Source organism: Zophobas morio, unplaced genomic scaffold (assembly GCF_036711695.1).
Source record: "Zophobas morio isolate AGI-343-1 ecotype UQ-CSIRO unplaced genomic scaffold, CSIRO_AGI_Zmor_V1 ptg000030l, whole genome shotgun sequence".
Classification (NCBI taxonomy): domain Eukaryota; kingdom Metazoa; phylum Arthropoda; class Insecta; order Coleoptera; family Tenebrionidae; genus Zophobas; species Zophobas morio.
The window spans coordinates 18,787,810-18,815,369 of NW_026972135.1; the positions used below are offsets into that span (position 1 = coordinate 18,787,810).

The 27,560-nt window shown below is 33.8% G+C and overlaps 2 protein-coding genes across 2 annotated transcripts in view; one reads left to right on the plus strand and one right to left on the minus strand.

The window, feature by feature from the left end:
* The window catches only part of LOC135138326 (nuclear pore complex protein Nup88), a 123,835-nt gene that overhangs the window by 73,507 nt on the left and 22,768 nt on the right, over positions 1–27,560 (minus strand). The gene's annotated exons all lie outside the window — the stretch shown is intronic.
* Positions 9,158–18,483, plus strand: LOC135138836 (protein takeout-like). The gene is made up of 5 exons (XM_064068860.1): positions 9,158–9,267; positions 17,260–17,446; positions 17,497–17,737; positions 17,890–18,023; positions 18,073–18,483. Exons 2-5 carry the CDS (start codon positions 17,386–17,388, stop codon positions 18,366–18,368), a joined length of 732 nt encoding a protein of 243 aa, XP_063924930.1. The 5' UTR covers positions 9,158–9,267; positions 17,260–17,385; the 3' UTR covers positions 18,369–18,483.

Sequence of the window (27,560 nt, forward strand, 5' to 3'; positions counted from 1 at the left end):
CAAATTCCACAGATCGGTGGTCTTTACGGGAGCTTTTAATATAAAACAATGCAATTTATACGACCGAACATTAAAAAATAAACCAGATTTAGTGACTAATTCTATAGTCTCAAGTAGTCAAATACCAAGGAAATTTCTGTATACAGAAGCCAGTCTTCGATAAATTGTTTCAAAATGAGCATGGCATGCCCGACCAGAAAAAAAAATTATATGCGTTTAAAATCTATAAACCGTAGACAAAAAAAAAGGAAGTTGAAGGTTTTGTAACCTGAAATCTAGAAATATCCGCAAAATTTTAAAAACTTTAATGAGCTTGTAAAACGAGCATAAGTGATCACCTTGCACGATAAGAAACCAAAATAGGTTCTTTAAATATATACCACACTGTGAACACGAAAAAATTGCTAGAAGTTTATTTCGACAGGACTTTCCTCGCTCCTGAACTACAAGTTGAATAAATCCCACTTTTTTGAAAAATAAGAAAATTTGATTTTCGCATTCGTTTTGTTATAAATCTTTATAAAGCCAAAACCAGCAACATAAATAACACTACAGACCCTGAGCAGTGGGGATGCAAATTCCAAAGATGACGTCGTACAAGTACGGACAATATAAAATATACTTATTTAAAGCAGATAACCAACGGGAAAAAATGTCCTCTCAGCAATAATAACATGCTTAACTTGGAGTGTTTATGCTTATACATTGAAAGAATGTCACGTAGAAATTTGTTTGATTTGAATGAGTTTGTCTCCTCAAAACAGAGCACTAAAATTATTAATTACGCCACAATAGAACAAAATATTCTGAATGTTATTACTATATTTCGTATTTTTATAATTATTATTAAATAAAGACGCACTATTCTTACATTTCCGAGTAAATGGAGTGATTTGCTCTTAATTTAAGTAATAAAAAAATTGTGATAACGTTATCAACATACGCAGATATTATTAGTTACCACCTAAGAGAAAAAATTGGGTGAAAGTTGTTTCCTCGCTCCTGAAGTACAATGAAACATATTTTACAGCATTTTTGAATGAGCGCACTTTCAGAGGCGTCATCGTTTCTCTGTCATAGTGAAATTTTCTATCTGCGATGGGTACCTGTACTTGTTTAGATTAGTGCCTAATAGATTCATTCGCAAATTTAAAAACCACCTCCTTCTGAAGTGTGCTTGTTACGCTACTGACTTACAGTCCGTTGTCAGATTCTGATGGCTCACCATGTTGAACTCAAAATAATCCATCTCTAACAACCGTTATCCTTCAACACTTATAATAGCAATCTGACGCTTGGGTGTTTACTTATGTTTATACATCTAAGGATGTCACGTAGAAATTAGTTTGATTTGAATGAGTTTGTCTTTTAAAAACACAGGACTAAAATTATTTATTAAACCACAATCGAACAATAATAAACAGATATATTGTGATTAACAATTTACCATGCCTGCAATAACTTTAAAACGTCTGCAAGATTTCAAAGTATACAGTTTTGCAATTCTTGATTTAATAAAGAAAATAAACTGATTTAGTCATTGATTTTTTTGAGACACTCTGTATAAGCAAATTTAAAAAATAACAATGCAATGATAAATTACAAGTACAGACTGATCATAGTCTGCACAATTTAGGCAGGATATATTCGCCAAAATTTTGAGATGACGTCATAAATTTTTGGGAGTTGATTAACAGATATATTTTGATAAAAAATTGACCATGCTTATGATAACTTTAAAACATCTCCAAGATTTCAAAGCATTCGGTTTTGCAGTTCTGATTAAATCAATACAATATATTCTCGCATTCTTTAATTTTTTTGATTCACCCTGTATATGCCAATGCAAAAAATATGAAAGGAATAGTAAATTACAAGGACACACCCATCGTATTTTGTACAATTTAGATATGAGTTATTCGGCAAAATTCTGAGCTGACGTCGTCAATTTTTTGGAGGGGATAAGTAAGTATATTTTGATGAAAGATTTGTCATGCTTATCATAACTTTAAAACATCTGCAAGATTCCAAAGCATTCGGTTTTGCAGATTCAAAATTAAATTGTAAAATGTTTTATAATTTTGATTTTTTTGCCAAAAAATCTGGACGTTGGGGTTAAAAACTTAACACGGAATCATAAACTATGTTATTTCATACAATCTAAAACCCATTTACTATGTACAATTTTGAAGTCACGCCATCACATTATTGGTGGGAATGATTTGACAAATTTTGGTTAGCGTTTTACCATCTAATTACATGACATTCCTAATATAAATACAAAATTTGACAGCTAGTACTTTCGAAGATTATCTGTCTAATAAAAATCGGAACGCCAGACAGATAGACAGACAGACGGACGGACAGACAGACAGACAGACAGACAGACGGAAACTGGAGACTTATTTCTTCGTTATCTAGAGTCGGCCGACGGATTCGATTACAATACTTGCTTTGCTTACGCTGCTCAGGAAGTAAAAAAGAGAAGAAACGGCTAAGTTTGACATTGAACGTACCACCCGCAAGTCAGTGTGCGTGGGATATATTACCCAGTAGACGGACGTTTACACCCTATGTTAGTGGTAAACTGACTTACTATGATTTTTTTTTTTTTTGAGAAAATCTGGTCGTTTAGGGAAAAAAACGCAAAGCGGATTCATACACCACGAATATAGGAGTATGTTATTATCAACATTTAAAACATTTTCGCCACATGTTGGTTAGCGATTTACCCTCAACATTATATTCCATACAAAATTTGACAAAAATGGGTCTGGCACAGATAAATAGATAGATCGATAGATAGATAGACAGATAGCTGATGGACCGACAGAGAGACGACAGACAAACGGAAACCACATTTTTCGTAATCTATAGGTTACCAAACGTCGAGAAAACATGAAACTCGCAAGTCGGCAAGTTGGAAGTATTTCCTCAGTGAAAAGATGGTTTGTTCTATTACTTTAGTGGTGTTTGTAACTGACGCATCGAGTATTGTTTACATTTTTGTATAATATTTTACGACAATAATTCAAACAACTTGACATTTAGTCTTTTTTTAGTGTGTTTTTTAAAAATTGACATCGAAATTAAGCCCATACTTCTTTTCATATTAATATTACGCTGTAGATCCAAGCAATATTCTACTGACTTAATTTCGTGGTAAATTTTTAGGTCATCTGCATATAACAGATATCTCACATGAATTTGGCTAATGACGTCGTTTATATAAACATTAAAAGGCAAGGGGCTCAACACCGATCCCTGCGATGCACCCAAAGTGTGTTTAAATATACTAGACACCTAACCTTTATAACACATACATTGGTGCCTACCTGATATATGTATAAGATGTGAACAGTTCAGTTAACGAGTTAGACAATCCAAAATTTCCCTCAACCTAACTTTTCTGTCCAAACAATTGGCATCGAACTGCGTTTTTACACTTCGGTTCGGTTTATACTTCCCTTCACAAAACCATGCTGCTGCGGTGATAGGATAAGAAACAGGATAAAAGTAGAGATTTCTCTATTTAGCTTTGTAGATATATTCCACTTTAGACGAGATTGTGAAGACGCATATTTTCGACGTTAGTTAAGTGTAGGTACCCTACGATTAAAGAGACTTGAAACGAAAATGATTAAATTTTATTTGATATTCAACTATGTGTAGCACTGAATTCCTTAAATTAATATGCTAAAACGTGGAGTTCAGATTGCTGTTAGCGTAAATAATTTGCAAAAAAACTGTCCCAGCCACGTTTTTTATTATTGAATGGTTTCTTTAAAATCTATATAATGAAAGGAGTTTCGCCACATATGTTCAAATTGAGATATATTTATATTAACTAAGTAAAAATCGGTTGATTATAAAGCAACAGTAAAGTAGGTACATCACTCGATGTACGGAAACTACGCTGACATCTTCTCGTTAGTTTAGTCTGAAAACATGAAAGCATAGCTGCTGAAACACGTCGACACTGTGTTGAAATCTTCGGTGTTGCAGAGATAATAACGTGTTTAAGGTATTTCAAACTGAAAGTTCTTATGCCAGAATTTTACTAATAATGACTAATAAGTTTTGTTAAGGCCAGTCCCCACGTTTTCTCAGCGGAATTTTCGCTCTATTTTCAAAATGTAATATCTCCGTTATTAACAGATCTATAGTTTTCAAACTTTAAATATATGTTGTCCATAACTTTCTTTATATAACGCAAGGGCAATTTTGTTAAAAACAGCTTGTGATCATATTATTTTTTTAATTTTAGTGAAATTTTTGCATAACGTATTTTTAAAAATCAATATTTCAGTTATTTATGGAAATTTTGGAACGGGGTTGTCACCACTGTTTTCAGCTTGCAAAACTTGAGAAATTCTACGAGGTCGGTTTTTGACTTTATTTGTTGGGACTGAGATATAGTAAAAATAAAAGTTAGCAACTTCCATGATATACGCTTTTTTTAACTGTGTATCGTTTCTAAAAAATAAAATCGACGATATGTCTCGTATGATTTCTGGAGTTTTGTAAGCTGAAAACAGTGTTGAAAACCGTGTTCTGAAATTTTATTTAATAATTGAGATATTGATTTTTAAAAATACGTTATGCAAAAATTTCACTAAAATTAAAAAAATAATATGATCACAAGCTGTTTTTAACAAAATTGCCCTTGCGTTATATAAAGAAAGTTATGGACAACATATATTTAAAATTTGAAAACTATAGATCTGTTAATAACGGAGATATTACATTTTGAAAATAGAGCGAAAATTCCGCTGAGAAAACGTGGGGACTGGCCTTAATCATGTCTTGAAGAGTTTCTTGCTTGGTTATTTTGGAATTTCTTGAAGTCTTCGATTTTACGTAAATCCTTGGGGTACCCGGTAACTTAGTCAAAAATGACAAACATAATTTTTGATGATTGATGTTAAACGTTCTTTTGTTTTTAGATTAAACATTCAGCATTAAAAAATATCTAGAACATAATATGCGCCATTTCATCCTTTAGGTGTAAATCAAGTAGTACATTATGAACAGCTTTGCAGCTACCACTTGGAAATTAAAGTGTAAATCTTTCGGGGTTATGTGATTTCTTGACCTTCCAAAGTGTAAATACACATGTATAATTAAGCTTCGCACACGATTAATTAAGAATTTGAAGTGCTTTACTATACCTGAGTAACATTTTAACTAGTAAAAGTGCTACGAGCATTGTATTAATCTGCACACAAAACACATTTGAAAGTTTAGTGATTTGAACGATATTCTCGAATCCTTCCGACTGCGCCAACTTCATGTCTTTATCCCCAATACGTATTTTCGCCCCAGCCCTTACCCGGTGCCATATAACCCATATAAAGAAGCATGTACTGTCCGTTTACGATCCAATCATCCTTGCCGTAACCTCCTCTTGTACCCGCGAGAATTGGCGGCAATTACAATCTCTGTCCGCCGTTAACGAGCGCGCTCCCGGCGGCCGTCCCGCCGCCGTTTCCGCGCGTCGTAACGTCGTGACCACGTTGACGTATTAGTCAGCGGCGTGCTGTCCTCTGCCTTCTTCTCGGCCCCGGGGGGCAGCCGCCGTGTCCGGCGTAAGCCTCGTCCAGGAGGCGGCGACGTGTCGCAGCAACGCCTTTCAGCCGCAGAACGGAAGTTCGGCAGAGGTCTGCGCAACGAGACGACGACACGACTGTCGGCACCTCACCTGGGATTGATTTTTATAATTCTCCATGCTCAAATTACGTAATTATGTGCTTAGGAGAAGGCCGCCGCCGAGACACCGCCGCCGATTGCCGGCGCTCTTGTTTATCGAGGTGTTTATGTTGGGGTCGGATGTAGTGTGTCCTAGAGGTATTCGGAACGGGGACCACCTTGACTTGATAATTATCTTGTAATTCGGCCGTAAACGTTCTAGGATGACGATTGCGAGGCGGTAATTGTTCGTCAGATTGTAATTCTGCACGAGGGAGGCGAGAGATGGGAGGGACACGGGTTATGGACGGGAGTTCACGTTTCATTAATGAAGAAATGGTCGCGGACGGCTTGGTCGTCTTGGGGTTGGGGCAGGGGCGGATCGAGGGCGAACGAAAGCGATTGATGCTTCTGGGACCCCGTAAAGCATTAACGTCATTTCAGAATTTGCCTCGTAGAAAATAATAAAAGAAGGTATTCGCAAAAATGGCGCAGTCGGTGGGATCTTATAACTAAATGGTAATCAGTTATTGATTGTCAACAGAAAAATTCAAATAAAAAATATTTTGATTCCAAAATTTGCCGAAACTGAAGATTTACAGAACCTTTGACAAGAACGCAACAATCAATAATAATGGACCAGACATTTCTAAATGATTTTTTTTTAAAAACACACTATGCTCTTTACTGCAAAACTTAAAAAAAGCAAAATATGCAAATTACAGCCTTCTGAAAATCCATTAGCGGTTAAGGGTTATAACCGTAATTGCAAAGCTACACACCCCCCAACAACAATAAATAATAAATATCCCTAAAACATCAGTAGGATGTGAAGTTATGTCACCATGTGTTCTTTTGTGGTGCACACTTTGACTGAGCGGGAATCGTCAATGATATTCATAATTGCACCAAAATTTAAAACACACTTCTACTTAGGTATAGAATTATATATTGTGTCAAACGATTTTTAAAAGAGCTTAAAAATGATTTGATAGACAATTTTTTTCATACGTTAGTGGAGTACTTCAGTAACTAAATATATTGAAAATTTGTTATAGTTTTTTCTTTTAAGTGAATTTTATGTATCTATGTAATCTTATTTGTTTGAATTCTGACATGTTATTTGTACTCACGCGGCCAATATAAGTTATTATTATTACTGTTAGATCATGACGAGTTTTCTTCCTGGTGATGCATTGGTCATCATGCAAGTTTTTTAACGTTCAAAAAAAAAAGGGAATAATAAGTATTTACATAGAGTGAACATAGAACAGATCCAGTGTTAAAAAATAACACTGAGCTTAGCACGCTTAGGAAAAGCATTGAAAGTATGTTATGAATCCGTATATTGAAACTATCAAGTGGTATTTTAGAATAATAAACGCTTAACTTAATGTTTTAAAAAAGACAATAATGAAAAATAAGGAAAAAAGTGCGCCAAATGAGGCGGTGGTCAATATAAAAAAATATATATCTATATATGATTGATTAACTTTGGTATTTTACGATAAGAACATCTTACTCAGTCCACCCCTGCCTTGTTGACAAGATCACGCTGGATCCGTAATCGATGAAATATAACAAGCCAGCGTTCACGATTCATTAATGAAGAAATGGCCCTTGGCCCATGCATTATCGACCAAACCTTTTGGTTTTTCCGATGACATTTACACCAGCACGCTAAAAATTCGCGTGAATATGTGACATTTATTTGTCTGTCGATGCACGCTCATAAACCATGTACCCACTATTTCTGCGTTCTTTTATAAATGAGGTTGGATCCGGCGATCTATGACCGATTTCGTCGAGTTCTCACCTGTACAGGGGTATAATATTTCAAATGTCCCAATAGAAGATTCGGCGAATGACATTTAAAGCCCCTACTATGGACAAAGGACATCGATTGATCGGTTATTAACATTAACCTGTGATGCCATTTTAGCTCACAGAAACGAAAAATAAAAAGGACGCCAAAAATGGCGCAGCCGTAAGGATTCGGTTTGAGAAAAAACAAAATTTGTAATTTTGGCGCAGCCAGTAGGATTATCGGAATTCAAAAACAAATAAAAAAATAAGGATGCCTTTTCTTCGCCGCGAATTTCCTCCTTTGCCATTCACGATTCTAGAGACCATTATATACTTGTGCGGTTCACGAACGCATAATTACGACTTACTAATGATATAATTGACAAGTCGCTTTAATGATGCGGGCCTCTCGAATAAACCATAAATACGAGAGTCAGGCAATGTGGAGTTTTGTTCGTCACGTCATTCGAGTGCTCCTTTTTCCCCACACACTAGACGGGAACGTCACAAAGGGGCGAAAAATAAAAGGCTGTCGATGTTCCTGTTGAAAAAAGCAATTTTCAATGTAATTAAAAGAACACGAGGGCGTGCCTTGTTCGCTTCTAAGCATTAATTGTATTCGTAATTGTTTGATAATTGAGTGTAAACTAATGTATAGTGCGATATGCTGGTATACTGAATTGATGCGGTTAAAAACCGGAGGTTAGAAGGTTTGTGGTTTCAGATTAATTATTGCTGGTATTCTTTAAACAAACTGACGCTTGGCGTTTCACCAACTTTTGTGCTTGAAACCATAAAGATCCACTCGGCGAAAGGTTTGCAAAACCTGAAGAAAGTAAGTAAAAAAAAACTTTTTTAATAATAATATATAATTTTAATATAAAAACTAGTGAACTACTATGTGGGACGACAAGTGTTGGGAGAAGTATCCTTTTAAGAATTAATGAAATTTATTTATAGGTTAACTAATTAGTGATTTATTCAATGTTGATCAAACCGACCCTTCGTCAAGCAACCCTTCTTATAATTACAAAAAAAGTTAATAGACCACAAACTCGATGAATTTATGTCGGTTAAATTAAACGAAACAAATCGACGATTGTTCGTTGGAGATTGAAGAGTGTGACGTCTCCAACCCTTATCTTCCTTTGTTCTTATTTTTTGTTGACCAGCGTCCAGTCGATCCCAATGACTGCGCCATTATTCACCTAATAGGCATTATGGATTATTATCGTATGGGGGTAGATGATTAATTTTCATAAAGTCATTACAGGGTTGATGTCATTTATTCATGGCACACCCTGATCGCGTGTTCGGAATCAATGGCAGCTAATATTGTCTCCCCAATTATCTTACCGAGCCCGTTGTTATTAGAATTTAAGATTTCTGTCAATATTTAACCGTAATTTCGGTAATGGAATGGAAGTTCGAAAGTTGGGTTTTTCGTCGAGATTTGGAGATTTTTCGGTCGGGAGTAGGACGACGGTTATCAATCTACGTCGACCGAACATATTTAATTAAGAGATAAAAGACGCACGATATATCACGTGGAATCGCGAGATTAAGAACGAAAATAAATAAATACACGAGGTTTATAGATGTCTGGCAATTTGGTGGGGTTCCGACGCTTTATTGGCTATGGAGATAGTTAATGATGGTGGTTGACTTTTGCGGAGTTTTTCTTGTGGCTGCGGCATCAGGTGATTGTCGGAGGGTGAGACGTGGACAAAGAGGGCAGTTTATCAAAACGAAAAGAAAATAATCACGCATTATGTATGTGGTAAACCACGGAATACTTTTTTGCTATTGGCAGGGAAAGTGTGAGGGTGTCAAATGCTTTAATACCGTTTTATTACGCCAAGAGTAGTAATAATTAAACAGTTAAGTTTTAAGTACCTAGTTTTCGCGCGTTTTTTATGTCGCGTTAATTTTATAAATCATTCATAACATCTGCACTTTCATTTTTCTGGACACAAGCTGTTTCAGGAAACAGAGTCGTTTCCGCAATTTGCTTAATTATTAACGACTATTTTTTGTTTTGAAACATAAATGTATGTAATACAGAGATTTTAAGTATATCACCATTTTTCAGAATATATTTTGGTTCAATCTAAAACTTCTGTTCAAATTTTGAATTGATTACAAGAACACGTATTTATTTGGTGAACGACTTCTTCATCGAAACCAGTACAAACACAAGTAGCAAATGCAGTAGTAACTAAGATAAGTTAGTAACAGTAAACTTTTGTTGTACAGTTTAAATTTTTTCCCAAAAACTTGAATTTATATGACAAAATTTTGTGATGACGACAGCAGGGGCATAAAAGCAAATTTTGAGTAGCGTTTAAATATTTAGATGATAACAACATCCAATTCAACAGCAATTCATAGAATATATGTTTAATAAAATCGCCATTAGACAGGCGGAAGTCGATAGACAGACAAAAACGGAAGACCGACACTTTATAACCACAGTGTGTTCTAGAAACTAGAAAGAAATGTCGAGAAAGCAATAAATTAATCGTTCATCAAGTGGGCCCTGTTACAGTGCTTCCTTATACTCGTATATGGAAATTATATGGAAGTGGTCTTTGGGATAATAAATTCAAAATTTTCTAATTTTCGTTACAAAAAACAGAGATGAATTCAAAAATATGTTACCAATTTAAACCTGTGAAGTTGTGTATCGGTGTTGGTCACAATCAACTTCTAGACGCATAAATTTTTAAAAATACAATTTAAAATATATTTATTTTTTGAGTTTTAACTCCTTTCTTTTTGTATTATAGAACACGTATACGATGCGCGCCGGAATAGGATGTCGAATTCGACACCGACACCGACACCAATCTGAACAAACGTAATCATGACGCGCTGGATTGCCGGGACTCAGTAGCGGGTGAAAATCACTGACGTTTTATCGTCACTTATTCCATAAATATAATTAACGAAAACGTAATTAGTAAAACGGCTAAGTAAAGGAGAACAGGAACTAACAACAGAGTGTAACGAAGCAACGCTATTCTATTCTCAAATAAACGAAGTGCAGTCCGTAACTGCAATGAATTCCCATCCCGTACGAGCCGTACCGAGTCTGACCATGCCTAACCCGATGGCCATCCGCTGTCTATTATTATAATAATTAATTATGATGATATTTCTATATGATAAATAAATAAAAAAAACTATATTTTATAATAAACAACAATTACCAATACATGGATATTTACTTTAATTAACCCAATAATCATCATTAATCATGTTGTCAAAAAATACTAATGCAACATGTTTTTGGTTTTTATTATTAGAGTTTTAACTCCTTTCTTTTCGTATTATATAACACGTATACGATGCGCGCCGGAATAGGATGTCGAGTTCGACTTCGACACCGACACCAATATCGGTCTGAACTGAGTCTGAACATGGGCATGTAACGCCGCGTTATATTTTATAGAATATTAATATAATAATTAGGTATTTGTATATGATAAATAAGTAAAAAAAGTATATTTTATAATAAACAACAATTGACAATACATGGATATTTACTTTAGTTAACACAATCATCATCATTAATTCTGTCAAAAGATACAAATGCAACATATTTTTGTTTTTTATTATTTTTTAAGACAAAATTAACGATTTCGCCGCGTATACGTGTTTAATTGATATAAATTGACAACGCAGCGTTAAACCTCCATCCTTGTGTCCCTAGGTCGACGCACCCTTTTTTTTCTTTAACATTTCTTGCGGAGGTCAATTATCCAAAAACCTATCGATTTCTGAAGAAGTTGATGCATCAATCTTGTACAAATTATCATCACGTTTTTGTCATTTCGTTTCTATTCGTGTTAAAATCTGATTTTCATACATTAAAATTTCATAGTAAAAATCACATTTTAACGACAACTCAAGAGTCGGTACGTGAACTTGGAAAATCTCTTATCATTCCCCATCCATTAGTGTAATAAATAATAGTTTAAAAAACTAAAAAAACACGCTTTTATTGCTAATCGAACTAAAAACTAGAAAATAATTTTTAATGACAGAGTTTAATATTACAGTAGTAGAAGATCAAACAATCAATCATAATAAATCACCTCAAATTAAAATTCTAATAAAATTTAAGTTATTAACAGAATAATTCAATTCAGAGTAAAAAGCGTGGGGTGCTTGATATTTTAAATATTACAATCATTCTATTGGCAACTATCTATGAGAGGATAGTTATGAACCGCAGTAAAATGCACCCCACGCTTTTTACTCTGAATTGAATTATTCTGTTAATAACTTAAATTTTATTATAATTTTAATTTGAGGTGATTTATTATGATTGATTGTTTGATCTTCTACTACTGTAATATTAAACTCTGTCATTAAAAATTATTTTCTAGTTTTTAGTTCGATTAGCAATAAAAGCGTGTTTTTTTAGTTTCTTAAACTATTATTTATTTTTCATTTTTTAGTCTGCGACAAATTCATAAATTGGGGAATTAATTACTTATTTAGATTTTTCTAGAAAGAACCACTCAGTGGTCTCCGTATGATCGATCAACGGGAATTAGTTCGAAATCAATCGCCCTCACGGACCAACGGGACACAATTCATCATTGTGGTTAGTTTTACCCCCCAAATAGTTAATTTTCCTCCATGTTTGTATTTCTGAATCAAAATTTGTTATCTTTATTTAAGTTGGTGAGAATTCATGATTAGATATGTTTTAATTATAATTAATTCCTTCTTTACCGACTGTAAAACCAAAGCTATGCAGAAATTGTCCTTGAAACAGAAATAATCGGTATAGATCGGTATAATCGACACGGAGAGAGATAACCGTGGTATATACTGACACAATTAAGATGCGATCAGCCATTTTTGCACACGTTTAGTTAATTAAAAGTCCGTTCTTGTTTTTTTCATTTAATATCCGTTATTTGTATTTTAATCAAGACTATAATTATTACAACGAAGAGTAAACCAGATACTACAGGCATGCGCAGATCGCGCGCTAGCTTTATCTCTTTTACTCCACTACACAGGATCCATAAAAGAATTTATAAATCCTGGCGGTCCTAATAAGGATAATGGGAAACTGTTATCAAATTATTGCATTGTCATCGATCCTTGAGACGTGTGCAAAGTTTCAAGATGATCAGACTTTTAGAAACCGATGAAAATTAAGCTCAAAGATTCCGTTACATACATACATAGATACATACAACCCAAGCTAATAAAAGCGTGATAAAAATGCGATTTTTATGTTTTTAAATTTCGTCAGTAGATTTTTGTTCTGAATGTTCATACTAGTGGCTGGGCGGGGCTACTGTTTGCTTATAATAAGACTCTCAGCCCCGCCCATTTCCTCTCTCCATTTCACTGACTTGTTTTATTTAGTGTAAAATGGATATTAAATTATATTTTGACAAGTGGTAGAAGCTAAAATTTAAAACAAAATGTATTTTTTTACACTTGAATAAAGAATCATAAAATGAACACAATGAGGTGCTATTGTAAACGCTACCTCTCTTCTTTGGGCCAATGATATGATTTATTAAGATGGAGCTTGCGCGAGTGGGAGGAGCACCGGTAATATATTTTTTTAACTATGAATCTCACGTCTACTACGCTTATTTAACACCAATTTAATGCTTTTTAGACACTTCGTTTAACAATTTATCTATTTCCTCACCAACGGTTTAACGAATTTGCCAAATATTCTATCAAAATAATAATGTCATTAATTAGCAGATTACGAGTAGTCACTAAAATGGAAAGGGGGTGGATGGGCGGTACTATTGTTTGCTTATAAAAGACTCTGATGGGAAAAGTTTAACTTAGCCCCGCCCACCCACCCGTTCACTACGTTTTTTTTCTGAAGTGAGAACTAAATCTTTTGCAAATAGTATAACAAAAAAAAAAAAAAAATACAATTAGCGCTTTTTTTCTTTTTTTCATAGCCTAGGTTCTATTAGTTCCCATTTGCAGTCTACAGAAGAACATATAATTAACCCCGCCAACCCACCCGCATCTATTTCAGTGATTCATTTTATCTGCTTTGAATGAAAAATGGATCTTATACTGAATAGAAATAAATTCGTTAAAATGAGAACAGGGCGGGCCGGTGGGGCTAGTAAAATAAGACTGATTTTGGCAAATGATATACCCTCTAGTAAAATAGAGGGCGGGTGGGCGGGGCTACTACTTGCTCACAAGACTTTCACCCCCGCCCACCACGTTTATCCATTTCACTGACTTATTTTATTTATTCTAAAATGGGAATTAAATATAGGCAAGCAGTGCAATTGTAAACGCCGCCCCTCGTTTCTGGGCCTATGAAATGATCGGTTAAGGTGGGGCTTGTGCCAGTGGGAGGAGCATCGGTAATACTGCTTTTAAATATGATTCTCACATCTGGTAGGCTTGTTTAACACCACCTTAATACTTTTTAGATACTGTATTTAACAATTTACCTACTTTCTCACCAACGATTTAACGGATTTGCCAAACATTCGAGTGAAATAATAATATTTGTCATTAATTAGCAGTATTAGGAGTAGTTGCTAAAATGAAGAGAGGTAGATGGGCTTGCTTATAAAAGACTGTAGGAAAAAGTTAAAATTGGCCATTTTAGACAAATTTTCCAAAAGTGAAATTTTGCAATCCTCCTTTTGTGCAAGTAACAAAGAAAGGTTTTTTTTTGTAGAAATCTAAAAACACTAGTAGAGTAAAAATTACGTTACTAAAATCAGTATTATTAGGTTATATTACAGTTAAAAAACTAAGCCAACATTTTGTATAGTTTTTGAAATATGATGCTATAAAGAACTAAAAACGCAGGGTAAAAAATCTCAACCAAGTGGTATTTAAAGAGGCAGAATTAATAGATATACAAGCAAAGGCTATTGCATAGACTTCTTTGGAATTCAAATTTCAATAACCAATCAAAATCCGAACATAGATTCGTAAATTTATGGTATTTTCATAAGATGATCAGTTATTTCAAAAATACAACATGCACGACTAAAAATTTACATAAAATATTACATACTGTATCAAATCACTTCACGTTTCTCTAAAAATAAAGGCACAATTTGTTTTTGTATTAACTAAACGAAGAATGAGAAAATGTTATTGTTACCTACATCAAACCAGAATTATAATTGATTTTATTGTGAAGTGTTGTATTTGTGTGTTAAACTTGAAAAGCAAGAAAAGCACAATTCACACAAATTTTGGGGGAGACAATATAAACACAGATTTCTAATTTGTTCTTAATTTCCACCACAAGTCTACTTGAATTAAGCTTCTAGTAGTCAGAATCCAGATGGAAAATCAATCCTCCCACGACTGTATACGTCTGATTTGGAAGCTAGATTTAACATTTGAATTAATGAGGTTGTTCTAGGAATTAAATATTACAAATTCAACTGTGTCGTTCGTTAATTATGTAAGTAAATTCAAACCACAATTTAGAATTAATCAAATAAAATGGCATCGGTCAAGTGCCATAACATTTAGTTATATCAATAGGCAATATTTTCGAAAATCTCGATAATATCCGTGCCCTTTGAAGTTCGCCCCGACCTTCCCGACCCTCGTGAACTACATACTTAAGAGAACGTGCATATTTTCATTACGGCTTTAATTTCCTTTAGATTACATCGTCAAAGCGAAAAAATAATTCGAAATAGAATTCCGACGACATTAAAAACTTTTAAACTAAACGGCAAGCTTAATTTCACTTTACATCAATAAAATAAAAAAAACTTAAAACGTCTCTCGCCCGCGCGATTTTTAAGCCACGTCGACCCCAAGACACCCCTTTCATAAGCGTCCCCGCGAAATATAATTAGCGCCCCCTTTCGCCTCCCTATCTTCAGATTAATTCCGGTCCCATCACGTGTTCGGGAGATAAAAAAAAAACTAAACCGACTTACACCAATAACTGCTAATTAAATTAACTTTTTAATGGCGCTCTTTTTCATGGCTTGCCTTGCAAATGGCCCGAATTTATCCCGATGCTCTCTTGTTATCTGTATATTATCTTCAGAAAAAGGGTTGTCCCGTTTTAATTGCACATTGTTTGTCTTGTCGCGTTTTGTTTTTTTAATCGGCGATTTTCTTTCGTTTATCCTCGGCGAATTTCTCGCGTTTGGGGTGATGGATATTCGTTTTTTCGTAAACGCTGGAGGCTCAGATAAAGAGCAAAACGAATCGAGATACTTAAAACGAAGGCTAATATATGTATGAATACACTTCACTGTATACTACAATAAATATACTAGAATAAATTTTAGTAAGTTATTTCTTTTTTAAGTCTTTTTGTATCTGGAGTGACGCAGGGCTGAAGCTTAACACATATATATTTTACATCTCTGTGAATGACACATATAATATTTTTTGCGTGATTTGTTTATAACAATAACGTATTATATTGTAAAAACTTGCAATGTAATGCTAAGACTATTACCCTGTACATCAATAATACATTAAACATAAATAAAATCTTCTCTTTAATCAAAACTTTAATATATTACTTATTCACAGACTTGGAAACTCGTTTTCCATTTCTCCCAATACAATTTTTGTTCATTTGAAGTAATGGTTAGCTACATGTTTTTTAATGTAAATGCTAGCTGAAGTTATGACCTTGCAATTGCTTGTTAAAGTGTTTAATTTTAATTATTGGATGTTAGCGGGGCCATAAATTAAATGCATAATGGGGGCGAGGTTGGCCACCCGAGGGTTTTTATGTATTTATCAAACAATACTATATAGCCTATAATTTGCTTTTTCATTAGTCCTGTGTGTTCGTTCCGGTAATTACGAGTTTATCGAACATTTTATCGGCAACACACACCAACAAGCGACAGTTTATCGTTAATTAAAAATTGAATTATTCGCAACGAGCAATGGATAGTTGGAAATTTGGGACAAGTTTCATTTACACGAGTTCAAATCGGTGTTATTTCTCTGACTCCTTTTTCTGATTTTACTTTCCGAGCGTAAGCTAAGGAAGTATTGTAATAGGGTCCATCCGACGAGTGGCTACTGTCTCGAAGTTGCAGTACGAAAAGTATGTCTCTCGCTCCCATCTATTTCTCGTCTGTGACAGATAATCTCCGAAACTACTGGACCGATTGTCATCAAATTATGTAGGTATGATAGGAATATCGTGTAGATGATAAAACACTACACAAAATTTGTCTAGTGGTCTCCACCACCAATGGAATACGTCATCTCCAAAATTTACAATAGTAAGCGCCGGTTAATCAAAAACGAATTAAATATTTAATCCTCGATTAATTTAACATAGGATTAAAATGTAGAATGAGCCCGTGATTGGTTAAAACATGCACGTTGCATAGGAACGGACCTCAATTAAAAGTTAATTAAATTTTAATTCGTTTTCTATTAAACCGGTCCCTAAATAATATTTAAATTTTATAAATCAGGTACTCCCGCAACAATTTTTACTTTATGAACATAACATTCACTGAAACCGACCTCATTTGAACAAATAATACATAAGCTTTAAATTGGATCAACAATAGTTCTTTGTGTCTGAAATATTCCACTTAAGCTACTATTTTCTTCAACGTCAATTTCTTACACGGCAAACGAGTTTTTCATTATCAAAAAAAGAAACACGTGTCCCATAATTCTAAGATTTTTCCTTAATTAATCCATTAAATAATAATAACTTCTATGAGCTACGTGTCGGCAATTATAATTCCGGTCAAACCTCAAGTGTAAATTTTCCAGAAATATCATCATGCAACTGCAATTGAAATTAAAGTCCATTAAGACTTAAATACGATGTCGACGTAAGCACAAAGATTAAAAAACGGATATAAATATATCTCCTACTAAATAAAGATTAGTAGTAGAATGATCATGAAGACCATTATTGTGATAACTATTCTCTCACTCGGGACAGCAATAAAATTACGTAACTTTATGTGCTTCTAAATTTCAAATTCCTTAATACTTCGGTTTTAGCGTCAAATTTCCAAAAATGTAACCGCAAACAACCTGATTTGAAAGAGTGTATTTTGAAAGCTGCTCAACATGGCACAACTCAACTCACTAGACCTTACAGTGAGTTGAACATCCCAAACGTGGATCCTTATGAGCTGACTGAAATGAGTTTATCAGGAGGTGATGGTCCAGTGGCAGTTGATCAAAAGTTTACGAACTGTAAATTTTACGGGCTGCCTCAAATGAAACTCAAACAGTTTGAGTAAGTTGATTTTTTGTTTTGTTTTCGACAACTGTTGCCAGTTTCAAATTAGTTTTATGTTTTTTCCGGATATTGTTCCTAAAAATTTGTCTTGTAATTAATTATTTTTATCCAGAAAGTTCAAATTTCATGTAGATGAAAATTTGTCGCAGATTCGACTTCGACAAAAAAAAGTTAGATGTAAAAGGCACCTTCCCAGAAATTCAGATGGAGTGTAACTACGAAATGAAAGGTAGAATACTCGTGCTGCCTGTAAACGGTCAAGGAGATAGCACCGTCATTTTAAGTAAGTCTTCAACGGTAAATTATTTGAAACGTGAATTTTATCTTTTCAGAAAATCTGAAAATAACCAATCTCTTCAAGTACCAAGAAATAAAAAAGAAGAACAAAACTTACATCAACTTTCTGTCTGGCGAATTAACTATGGATCCAGAATTAGTCACTTTCAACTTTCGTAATCGTGTGGATAGAAGACTTAGCGATAATCTAAATCCTGTACTTAACGAAAATTGGAAGGAAATTTTCGACGACGTGAAAAGCAGCTACGCTGAAGTCATAAACCAGATCGTTCTAAATCTGCTAAACAAGTTCTTTTCTAAACTTTCGTTAGAAGAAGCCCTCGACGATTAATACCCAAATGTATGCAACTCCGAGTAAATTTTCCCGATAACAATTACATAATTATCGTCTCTTTCCCGCTCATCCTCTCCCTGAAAATCCCTCGGTAATCCTAACCTCAAAATTCATCCCCTCAGCGAACCGTATGATTTCCAATCTGTTTAAAAACTTTTATAATTGAATAATTTTTCAATAAAAACAAGCGAAGCACGCCAACTTGTACCGGCGGCTTGATTGAAAAAAGAAAATCCAATACGAACTGAGCCAGTCTCGTGGAAAATTGTCAGTACCGGGAGATCTTATTATCGATGCATACTTTTGTTTTATGTTCCACTTAATAAGCCGGATTTCCTTTCCATCTATCTGTGTTTTTACGAAAAGGCTCGTCGGGTTTAATACCAGAGACACTCGCTGTCGGTGATTGTTTTCGAGGCGGTTTTTCCGGATGACGTCACGTGAAAAATATAATTGGAGCCTTCTAACGAGAGAATACCTAATTAAGTGTATAAGGTGTCATCCGGTCTTGATACGCGAGTGGGATGAACGATAGGGGATTAGAAAAGCAGTGGCGTCGAGTTTTCCGCTTTATCATATTTCCTTTCTGCCCGTTGAGTTCGCCATATGTGATGCATTTTATTATAATATTTATGTAAAAATATTTTCATTGCCAATTTTTCAGGTTTTCAATGTGTTTCACGATTTATTTCTTTATTTTCACTTTTGGTGTGACTTTGCTGTCTTTACTTGCTTTCCTAATCTGTTCAGGCTATCGTCATGAGTCTTCAAACACTAATTATATTACATTATTTCTTCTTCTCCTTTCATTTATATGTATTCTAGAACTCAACTGCTTTTCTTGTATGTAGGTTACAAAAAATCAAAATAACTTAGGAACTATCTATTTTAACTTTATCTTTTGAGGCACATTTTGCATAAATACAAGTGTGTCAATGAAAACTTCAAATTGGAGTATTTCTGTAATAGAAAAAATCAAAATTGTACTATAACAGCTTTTCGATTTTTGGATTCCTCGATTTTTCAACTTCCGATTTCTCAATTTTTCAATATTTCGGTTTCAGGATTTTTTCAATTGTTCGATTATGTACTTCATTTTTCGATATTTCAATTTTGAAATTGTTCAATTTTTCTGTTCTTCAATTTGTCCATTTTTTATTTTACAAATTCTTAATCTTACGGTATTTCCGTTTTTCAATTTTTAAAATTTTCGATTTTTCGACTATTCGATTTCCCGATCTTTTAATTTTTCGATTCTTCTATTTTTCAGTTTCTCGATTTTTCGATTTATCGCTTTATCAATTTTTTGATACTTCAATTTTGACATTTTTCAACATTCGGGTTCTTAAATTTTTCGATTTTTCGTTTCCATTTTTCAATTTTTCATTTCTTCGATTTTTTGATGTTTTGATATATTGGTTTTTCAACATTTCGATTCTTCTGTTTTTCGTTTCCATTTTTCGATTTATCGATTGTCTACTTTTTGATTTTTCAATTTTCCGCAGTTTTAATTTTTAGATTGTTCGATCTTTTGATTTCTTGACTTATCGGTTTTTCGATTTTTAAAATTCGATTTTTCAATTTTTGGAGATCCATTCTTGTTCAACTGTGGATAATTTGACGTTGGGTTTTCCCGCCTCTTGAACGTGTGAATTGTTTTGGGCTTTATTAAAAATTAAGTCATCTCCAGGTGTGACAAGCCAGGATATGAAAAATGTCATGGTTTTAGGGAAACATTAATGAAATTACCTAAAAAAAAGTAATCAGTAGGACCAGAACAAAAATCACTTTGTCAAAGTTTACTAAGACACATACAAAATAAAATATATACATGCTAGAAAGACAGTTGGAGAAAAAAAATACAAAAATGTTCCAAACAATTTTCAGTTGATATATTTTGAAAAAAAAAAAAAAATAGTAAAATTGTTACGAAAAGATAATAATCAGTGTGAATTTTAAAATATTCGAAAAACCTTTATGAGTGAAACTCTTTAATTTTTTTTTACAATATGGCCAGTGGGAGCTCTTTTGACCTGTCCGAGCGCTGTTGTCACACTGGATTATGAAATAGTTTACTGAAATTATTTGCCATTTAACATTGTATTTTTTTAATTCAATAACAATAAATATTAAAAATTCAAGAGATATTTTTTGTTCTACCAAAAGTTTCACTACAACGAATTTCATTAACAATTCAAGTTTTTTTTTTTTAATTTTACAGTACGGGTTACACTTTAGATTTTTTTTTTCAAACCATTAAAGTTTGGATATTTTTACTTTTCACACAGCTGACATTAAATTTATTCCCTTTGTATATACATGAGTATATTACTTTTCTCCTTTTTCCCATTTTGTTTTATTTACTCTTTCTCTATGTACCTACTTGAAATATTCATGAGGTAAAGAAAGCTTTGAATATATTTTTTTTACGTATTCAAACTCCATATAGATTTTCTTATAAAGCTCGTTTTTATTTCCATTTTCTTCCTTGTTAACTTATTTTGTTCTTATATTCCGTCGGCTTCTACATTTTTTTATTTCTCCAATTACTTGTTACGTAACTTTCTCTAAATTTATTTATTCCTAATATCCTTTAGGCTACTAAATTATGTCCTGCATTTTCTTTAATTCTTGGCTACTTCTTTTATTTGAGATCAGCTGTTATAAATTTTACTATTGTCTATAAAAAAAATTAAATTAAAAAAATCTCATCAAAATTCATATCAAAGTGAATATTTGACTAATGAAAATAATCAAAGTAAACTTTTATACAAATGTGAGCGACAACAAAAAACATTTTAAGGAACTAAAATAAAAAACACAAAGCAAAGCAAACAGCATAGTCTGTAAATTAATTAAAAACAAGAATCTGAGACGTTTGCAAAACACCAATGTTTTATGTAAATCACTCTCAAACCGACGATATCCGCCCATTCTACGCCTCTGCACATTCCGCCGTCGCCGCAAGTCGACACCACCCCTAATGAGTTTGAGACGCCGTCGACGTGTGTTACCACCTTGCCGACTCTAAATATCTGATATTGTAAAAGCGCCGATCTAACACACTTGGTATCTCTCAAATCGTTAAAATAATCTTTAGCACGTAAACACGGCTCGCTGCGCCCATATAATAGTAATTAAAAAACACCCTTAAGATCAATTACACAGAAGATGACTATAATGTTCATATTGACTGTAGCTAGAATGATAGATATGTGTGCGTTTAGGCAGGGTATTTGCAAGCACTTCTAAATCAACCGAAACGTGTAACATTCTCGGTCGAAGTACTTACGGAAATGTCTATTTCTCTCTTTTATGTCACATAATTTACACGTTAAAAAAAAACAATAATCACTAACTAACAAAAGTGTTTACTCTAATAGACCGTAATATATGTATTTTTTTATACTGATACTCAAAGTAGGTATATATTTTGTTTTAGTACATTAAAAATAAACACTCAAAGAAATCATATGCTGCTTGACTTCTTTAAATAGGTTTGAAAAGTTGCAACATGTTTCCTACGTCACAACCTTTAAATCACGTTTTTCTTAGCTTTTAAACCAATCATATTTGAGATATTCATTTTCGTACATATGCAATGATCAAGGTATATGAGACGATACAAAAAGATGATTATTATAAGAACGTTATTTTTACATGCACCAAAATTTTATTGCCATGCAAAGCTAAATACGGTATAAATGTGAAGCATATCCCTTATGACACTGTACAATTACTACTTTTTCTAGGTTTTCCTCAGTTATACGAGTTCTCCTTGATGTTAAAATTGAAAATGATTGTTCAACATCACAATTTTCATGATGATCTTGATCAGAAAAACCGTGAATTGCATGGAACGCCACTGAGGTTGAGACTGCACAGTCGGCCAACCAAATTTATCGCCTGACGTCGCGCCGTCGTTTTCAATATTTGTCTGATTGATTCCCCATCACTTCGGCTTTGCGTAACTCTGATAATAATAGTATATGTACTACATGTGGAAAACCAGATGCAAGAAAGAAGAGTAAGATGAATTTTTTTAAAAGCACTAAAAGAAATTCACGACAGAACTGAAAATATATTATTATTCATGGGAGGTTTAAATGGACGAGCAGAAAACTAGAATGAATATTTAGAAATGGAAGAACCAACAGGGAACAATTAAGGAATCGTGGAACATAGACATTAAAAATATACGTGGAAAATACATTTCAATACAAAAAAGTACCAACACTAAAAAAAATATAAAGATAAACATAAAAAAGTAGAAAATAGCGGTGAAGAAAGCAAAATAGGACTCTTTGATAAAATTTTGTTAAAAGATGACGAAGACCTATAGACAACTCAAAATTAATATAGGACACTGAAACAGCTTGGGTAAAAAAGAATACAATATAATAAATAAATAATTGAAAAAAGACTAGGAAATAGAAACGAAAGGACACTAGGAGGTAACAAATACGGCTTTAGATGTGGAAGAAGTACAAAAGATTTAATAGTTACGCTTACACAAATTAATTATAAATTATATACATTTTTATAAATTTATCTTGTGGGTGAAATAGTACCTGTTAATAATGCTGAATAAGTATTATCAATATATGATTAACTTCAACTTTTTAAGCTTACAAATAGAAAGAATTCGACTATTAAGCACGTACAGATAGATGCTGACCGGAATGAGCGGTGGTGGTAGATAAAAAGTACGTTTGCATTTGTTTTAAAAGAAAATAAAATTTGGAAAATTTTGTCTCCTGAAAATAGAGGAAAAGATTAATTTTTATCAATTAAAAGCTAGAACATTATTTTGGGTAAGTATCTATTATTATGATAATTATCATTTTATTATTATTATCTATGGGAGGCGAAGTGCAATTTTAAGAAACTGAGAAATTCATATGTGCTTTATAGGCCTGGGTATGAAGAGAAAAAAGAAGGAAAGCATTAGAAAGAAGAAATATTAGATAAAAGAAATATTGAAGCTATATAAAATTAGTCTAAGCAAAAAATATTAACAATAGGGAATCGGAAGTATTTGAAAAAAATACAGTATTAAAGCAGGGATGTGTGCTAAGTTCTCTTTTATTCTCAACAGTGGTTGATGAAGCTTTAAAAAAAGAAAACAAAATTGAAAATTGTACGGGTAGGTTAGTGGGAAATGCAAAAACTGTTCGAAGGTTATTTCGACAGAAGTTCCCTCACCCTTGAAGTACAGTATAATAAATCTACCTTTTTTGGAAACTTATAAGACTTGATTTTGCGAATTTTATTTTTTTACATCATGATAACCCTTGCTAAGTTAAAATAAAAATACGTATGTAACGTTAAAGTGGAGGTAAAAAAACGTGCTACGCGTTTATTTTAAGTGGGTTTTTCCATTACAAAATTCTGTGATGACGTCAGCAGGATTTTGCAAGGACACCTATACTAACTCGGAGAAATACATCGCAATACCAATAATAACAGCACTGTATTACCAAATTTTCGGGAAAATGAGAAGAGTTGTTGTTGATTTAATAAGTAAAATAAATTGCCTTATCCATTAATTTTTTTTTGAGTCACTTTGTATACGTAATTCTAAAAACTATATGAGTGTATTGATAAACAACAAGTACAGAGTCATAATATTTTACATATTTTAGAGAGAATTTATTAGGCAAAATTTTGAGATGACGTCATCAATTGTATGGGAGGGGATAACCGAATAAATTTTGATTAACGATTTATCACGATAACCTTAAAACGTCTGCAAGATTTTAGAGGATTTGGTTTTGCAGTTTCAAAGTTAAATTGCAAATTGTTATACAAATTTAAATAAAATCTGAACACGAATTCATATACCATAAGTACAGGAGTATTTTATTTTATAAAATTGAAAGAACATATATTGTAAGTTTTGGAGATGACATCATCCGATTGGTGGTGGCAGTGATTAGTCGATTTTTTGGTTAACAAAAATTGACACCGACGCGAGATAGACAGACAGACGTAAACGGGAGACCTACTTTTTCGTATTCTAGGGGTCATAAAACGTCCAGAAAACCTGAAAGATGGACCCTATTACAATACTTCCTGAGCATTGCTTAGGTAACAAGTGGGAATACATGAACTAATTTGTAGATGATCAGCTCTGATGGTGGATACAGAAAGTCCTTTGCAATCTAATCTTTCTCTGTAAAAGAAATGCATAAAATAAACATGAGTATTAAACTAGAGAAAATCAAAAGTACGATGATAGTGTCACAAGAAAATCAAGGGAAGATAGAAAAGGAAATTAATAAGAGGATAGAAAGAACAGGAATAATATTTAAATTGACCAAGATAATATTCTTATGGAAGAAGGAAGAAGGAAATACCTATAATCTCGTCATAAAATTTTAGTGGATACAAAAATAAAATTTTAAGTATAAATGCAATACAGAAGAGATAAAAAACAAATAATTCGTTGATCTGTCATAATTTATAGCTGTCATTTCTGAGGTTTTCATGCCAACAAGGCATACAGATTGATAAAACAAGCGAAAACTTGCATTTTCGTATTCTATAACTCGTAAAATACCAAAAAAACATTCGTCTATGCGTCCCCCTTTCGTAGTAATCTCCCGTGCAAAAAAAAAAATCGCAAGACACGAACCTCGAAAAAAGTCTGATCAATCAGTGCCACTTTTCGTCGCGTCTGCCAGGGCGTACCGAATCAATTACATAATTGTGGATCCATCGCTTCGTGTTTATCCGCATGAAGTCCACGATAACATCTGGCATGCCACCCATCATCCTCACACCTCAACTAATTACAAAAATTGCATACACGTCCAGTACGTGTGTTTACACGATACGAAAATTACAAACGCCGCAATAATGAAAGACTTGGAAAAAATTCAATTTGTTAACGACTCTCGAAACCAATTTTTTCCCAAGACTGTACTCGCGCGCTACTGCCGGCTAAGAGAATTTCAAAGTAAATTCTATTCTCGAAAGGTGAATGATTATAAAAATGGTGCACAATTTTTCTCGAGTTTTAAGTTGAGCTCCGTAATTATTTCGAGATCCCCGGGGGTAAGTACGGCAGTTCGGCAGTTGTTTTCGGGGTGAAATCGACCGCACGTCGGATCTGACCTCCTCCTTGTCTTACGCGCACGCCGACGCGTTCGAGAGAGACAGAGAACCGACGACGGCTGTGCTCGTCCAACTCTTCGCTGTTTTACATAGCTAATGGTAATGTGTCCCAGTAGATGTATCGGGGCGGAATTATATTTTAGCAGTACTTTGTATTTGTATTTACTAATTTTTCTTTGCCGTTTTGTCTTCCTCCGCCTTTTTTGTGCGGGGCCGGATTACTATGCACTTGCACGCCGTAATTACGTGAATATTTGCAATAAATTGTCTATTTTGCTTGGTATTTTCGGACAATGGTCGGTTATTGTAAAATCCTTGGCGTGTCCGTCGACAATATCCACGTGCCTCTCACATATATAACGTCGCCAATACGCTTCGAGTACAAAAGATGACAAATTTCGTCATTAGAGAAGTGTCGCTTGTGTGCGATATCGCGTTTTGTGAGGACCCGAGCACTTTGTCATGGCCGGAATGTGTCCGGGTAATTTCCGTCATTTTTATTTGGGAGTCGTGCATATAACAGGTGATTACGTACATTAGTTTTGTTAATTTCGCAGGGGAAGACGGCGAGCGTGTCGCGATGATCTACATATTCAAGTGTATGTATGAAGAAATGCGAAAAGAAAAGAATTTACAGTAAAATCGAGAACATATCTTGAAATACTGAGTCAAACTGAATTTCAAACTAGAAATCATCGAAATTTATACTCAACTGATGGATTGATGGTCTTAACGAAACAGATACTTTCATTTCAGCGGGCAATTTTTTCAAAATGTCGGCGGATTTGTATTAGGCAATTATTATTCAAAGAGTTCGTACACAATTTGAAGATCGAAGACTAGTAGAAACAAGAGATTGATATTAAGGAATATTGAAAAGAGTATAGTAGAATATTTGCGGAACAGTAAAACGCACGATAAAAGGGCATCAAAGGAATGGAAATTCTACAGAAGCGGTAAAATTTGCCACAACGATAAACATGTATCGCAACAAGAATTGAAGATTAAAATAGATAATTTGGCATTGTGACAAAAATTAGAAAGACAAAAACCCATAGGAACAACAGAAAAATAATCACAAAATCTAGAATTGGAAACGAATAGAGAGAAAATAAATGTTGGGCGGAATGGGGTTGAAGTAAAAATTTATTTAAGATGTGTTGGCAAAATGTTGAGAATTCCATAAATCACAGCAGAGTGAAAAAAATGCTACAAAAAAACGTATAGAAGAATCTACACCAAAAACGGGCCACCCTTATTTAAAAAAAATCCGAAAATGTATAAAATAAAGTTTAAATTACTTTAACATCAGGATAAAGATTCAGTAAGCAAGTATCAATTTTAAAGATCCCGAGCGAACTATAGTCGAGCTAAGCAGTGACCTCTGAGCTCTGGACCAGTTTTCGAGATTTGAATTCCGCTTCCTCAAACCTTCTTCGCACACTACGTTCGGTCATGGAGACAGTCCGGACATACTACATTTCGTTTTTGCTTTCCATAGCGGTTGTCTGGTGATTTCTCAATACCAAATCGAAGACAAAAACATCTTTTTGGTCAAGAAGATATTTATAAAGATCCCAAAAACCTTAAAAGTATTCGTCACTGGCCGCACCGAATTTATTAAGCTCATTCAGTTAAGTTTCCCCAAGATGTTCACTTTTGATTTAAGTCCCCGAGCCATAAAACTTCATATCTTTTCTCACTATTAGTTATCAAAAAAAGTGCGGGTGTTTGCCAAGTTGTGAATAGATAATAATTGAAGCACTCTTGATCGGGAAAATCCAACTCTGATCACATAATTTAACGACAGATTGTGTTCGAACTTTAAGTGTCTCAAAAAACAGTTTTTATCAAAACTTTAGATCATTATGGAATAATCTCAGGCAATGAACACAGAAGAATGACTATGGTCAGTGTTACAAATGACTTTTTTAGGTTAGGATGGGTAATTCTTTGGTGAAAAACACGTTAATGATCATGTCCTATTACCGTAATGGGGTGTTAAATGAGGATGGGGGGTGTATTCTGTGGATGCTTGTAAAGACGAGTATCTGGTGAAATATCCTGTTG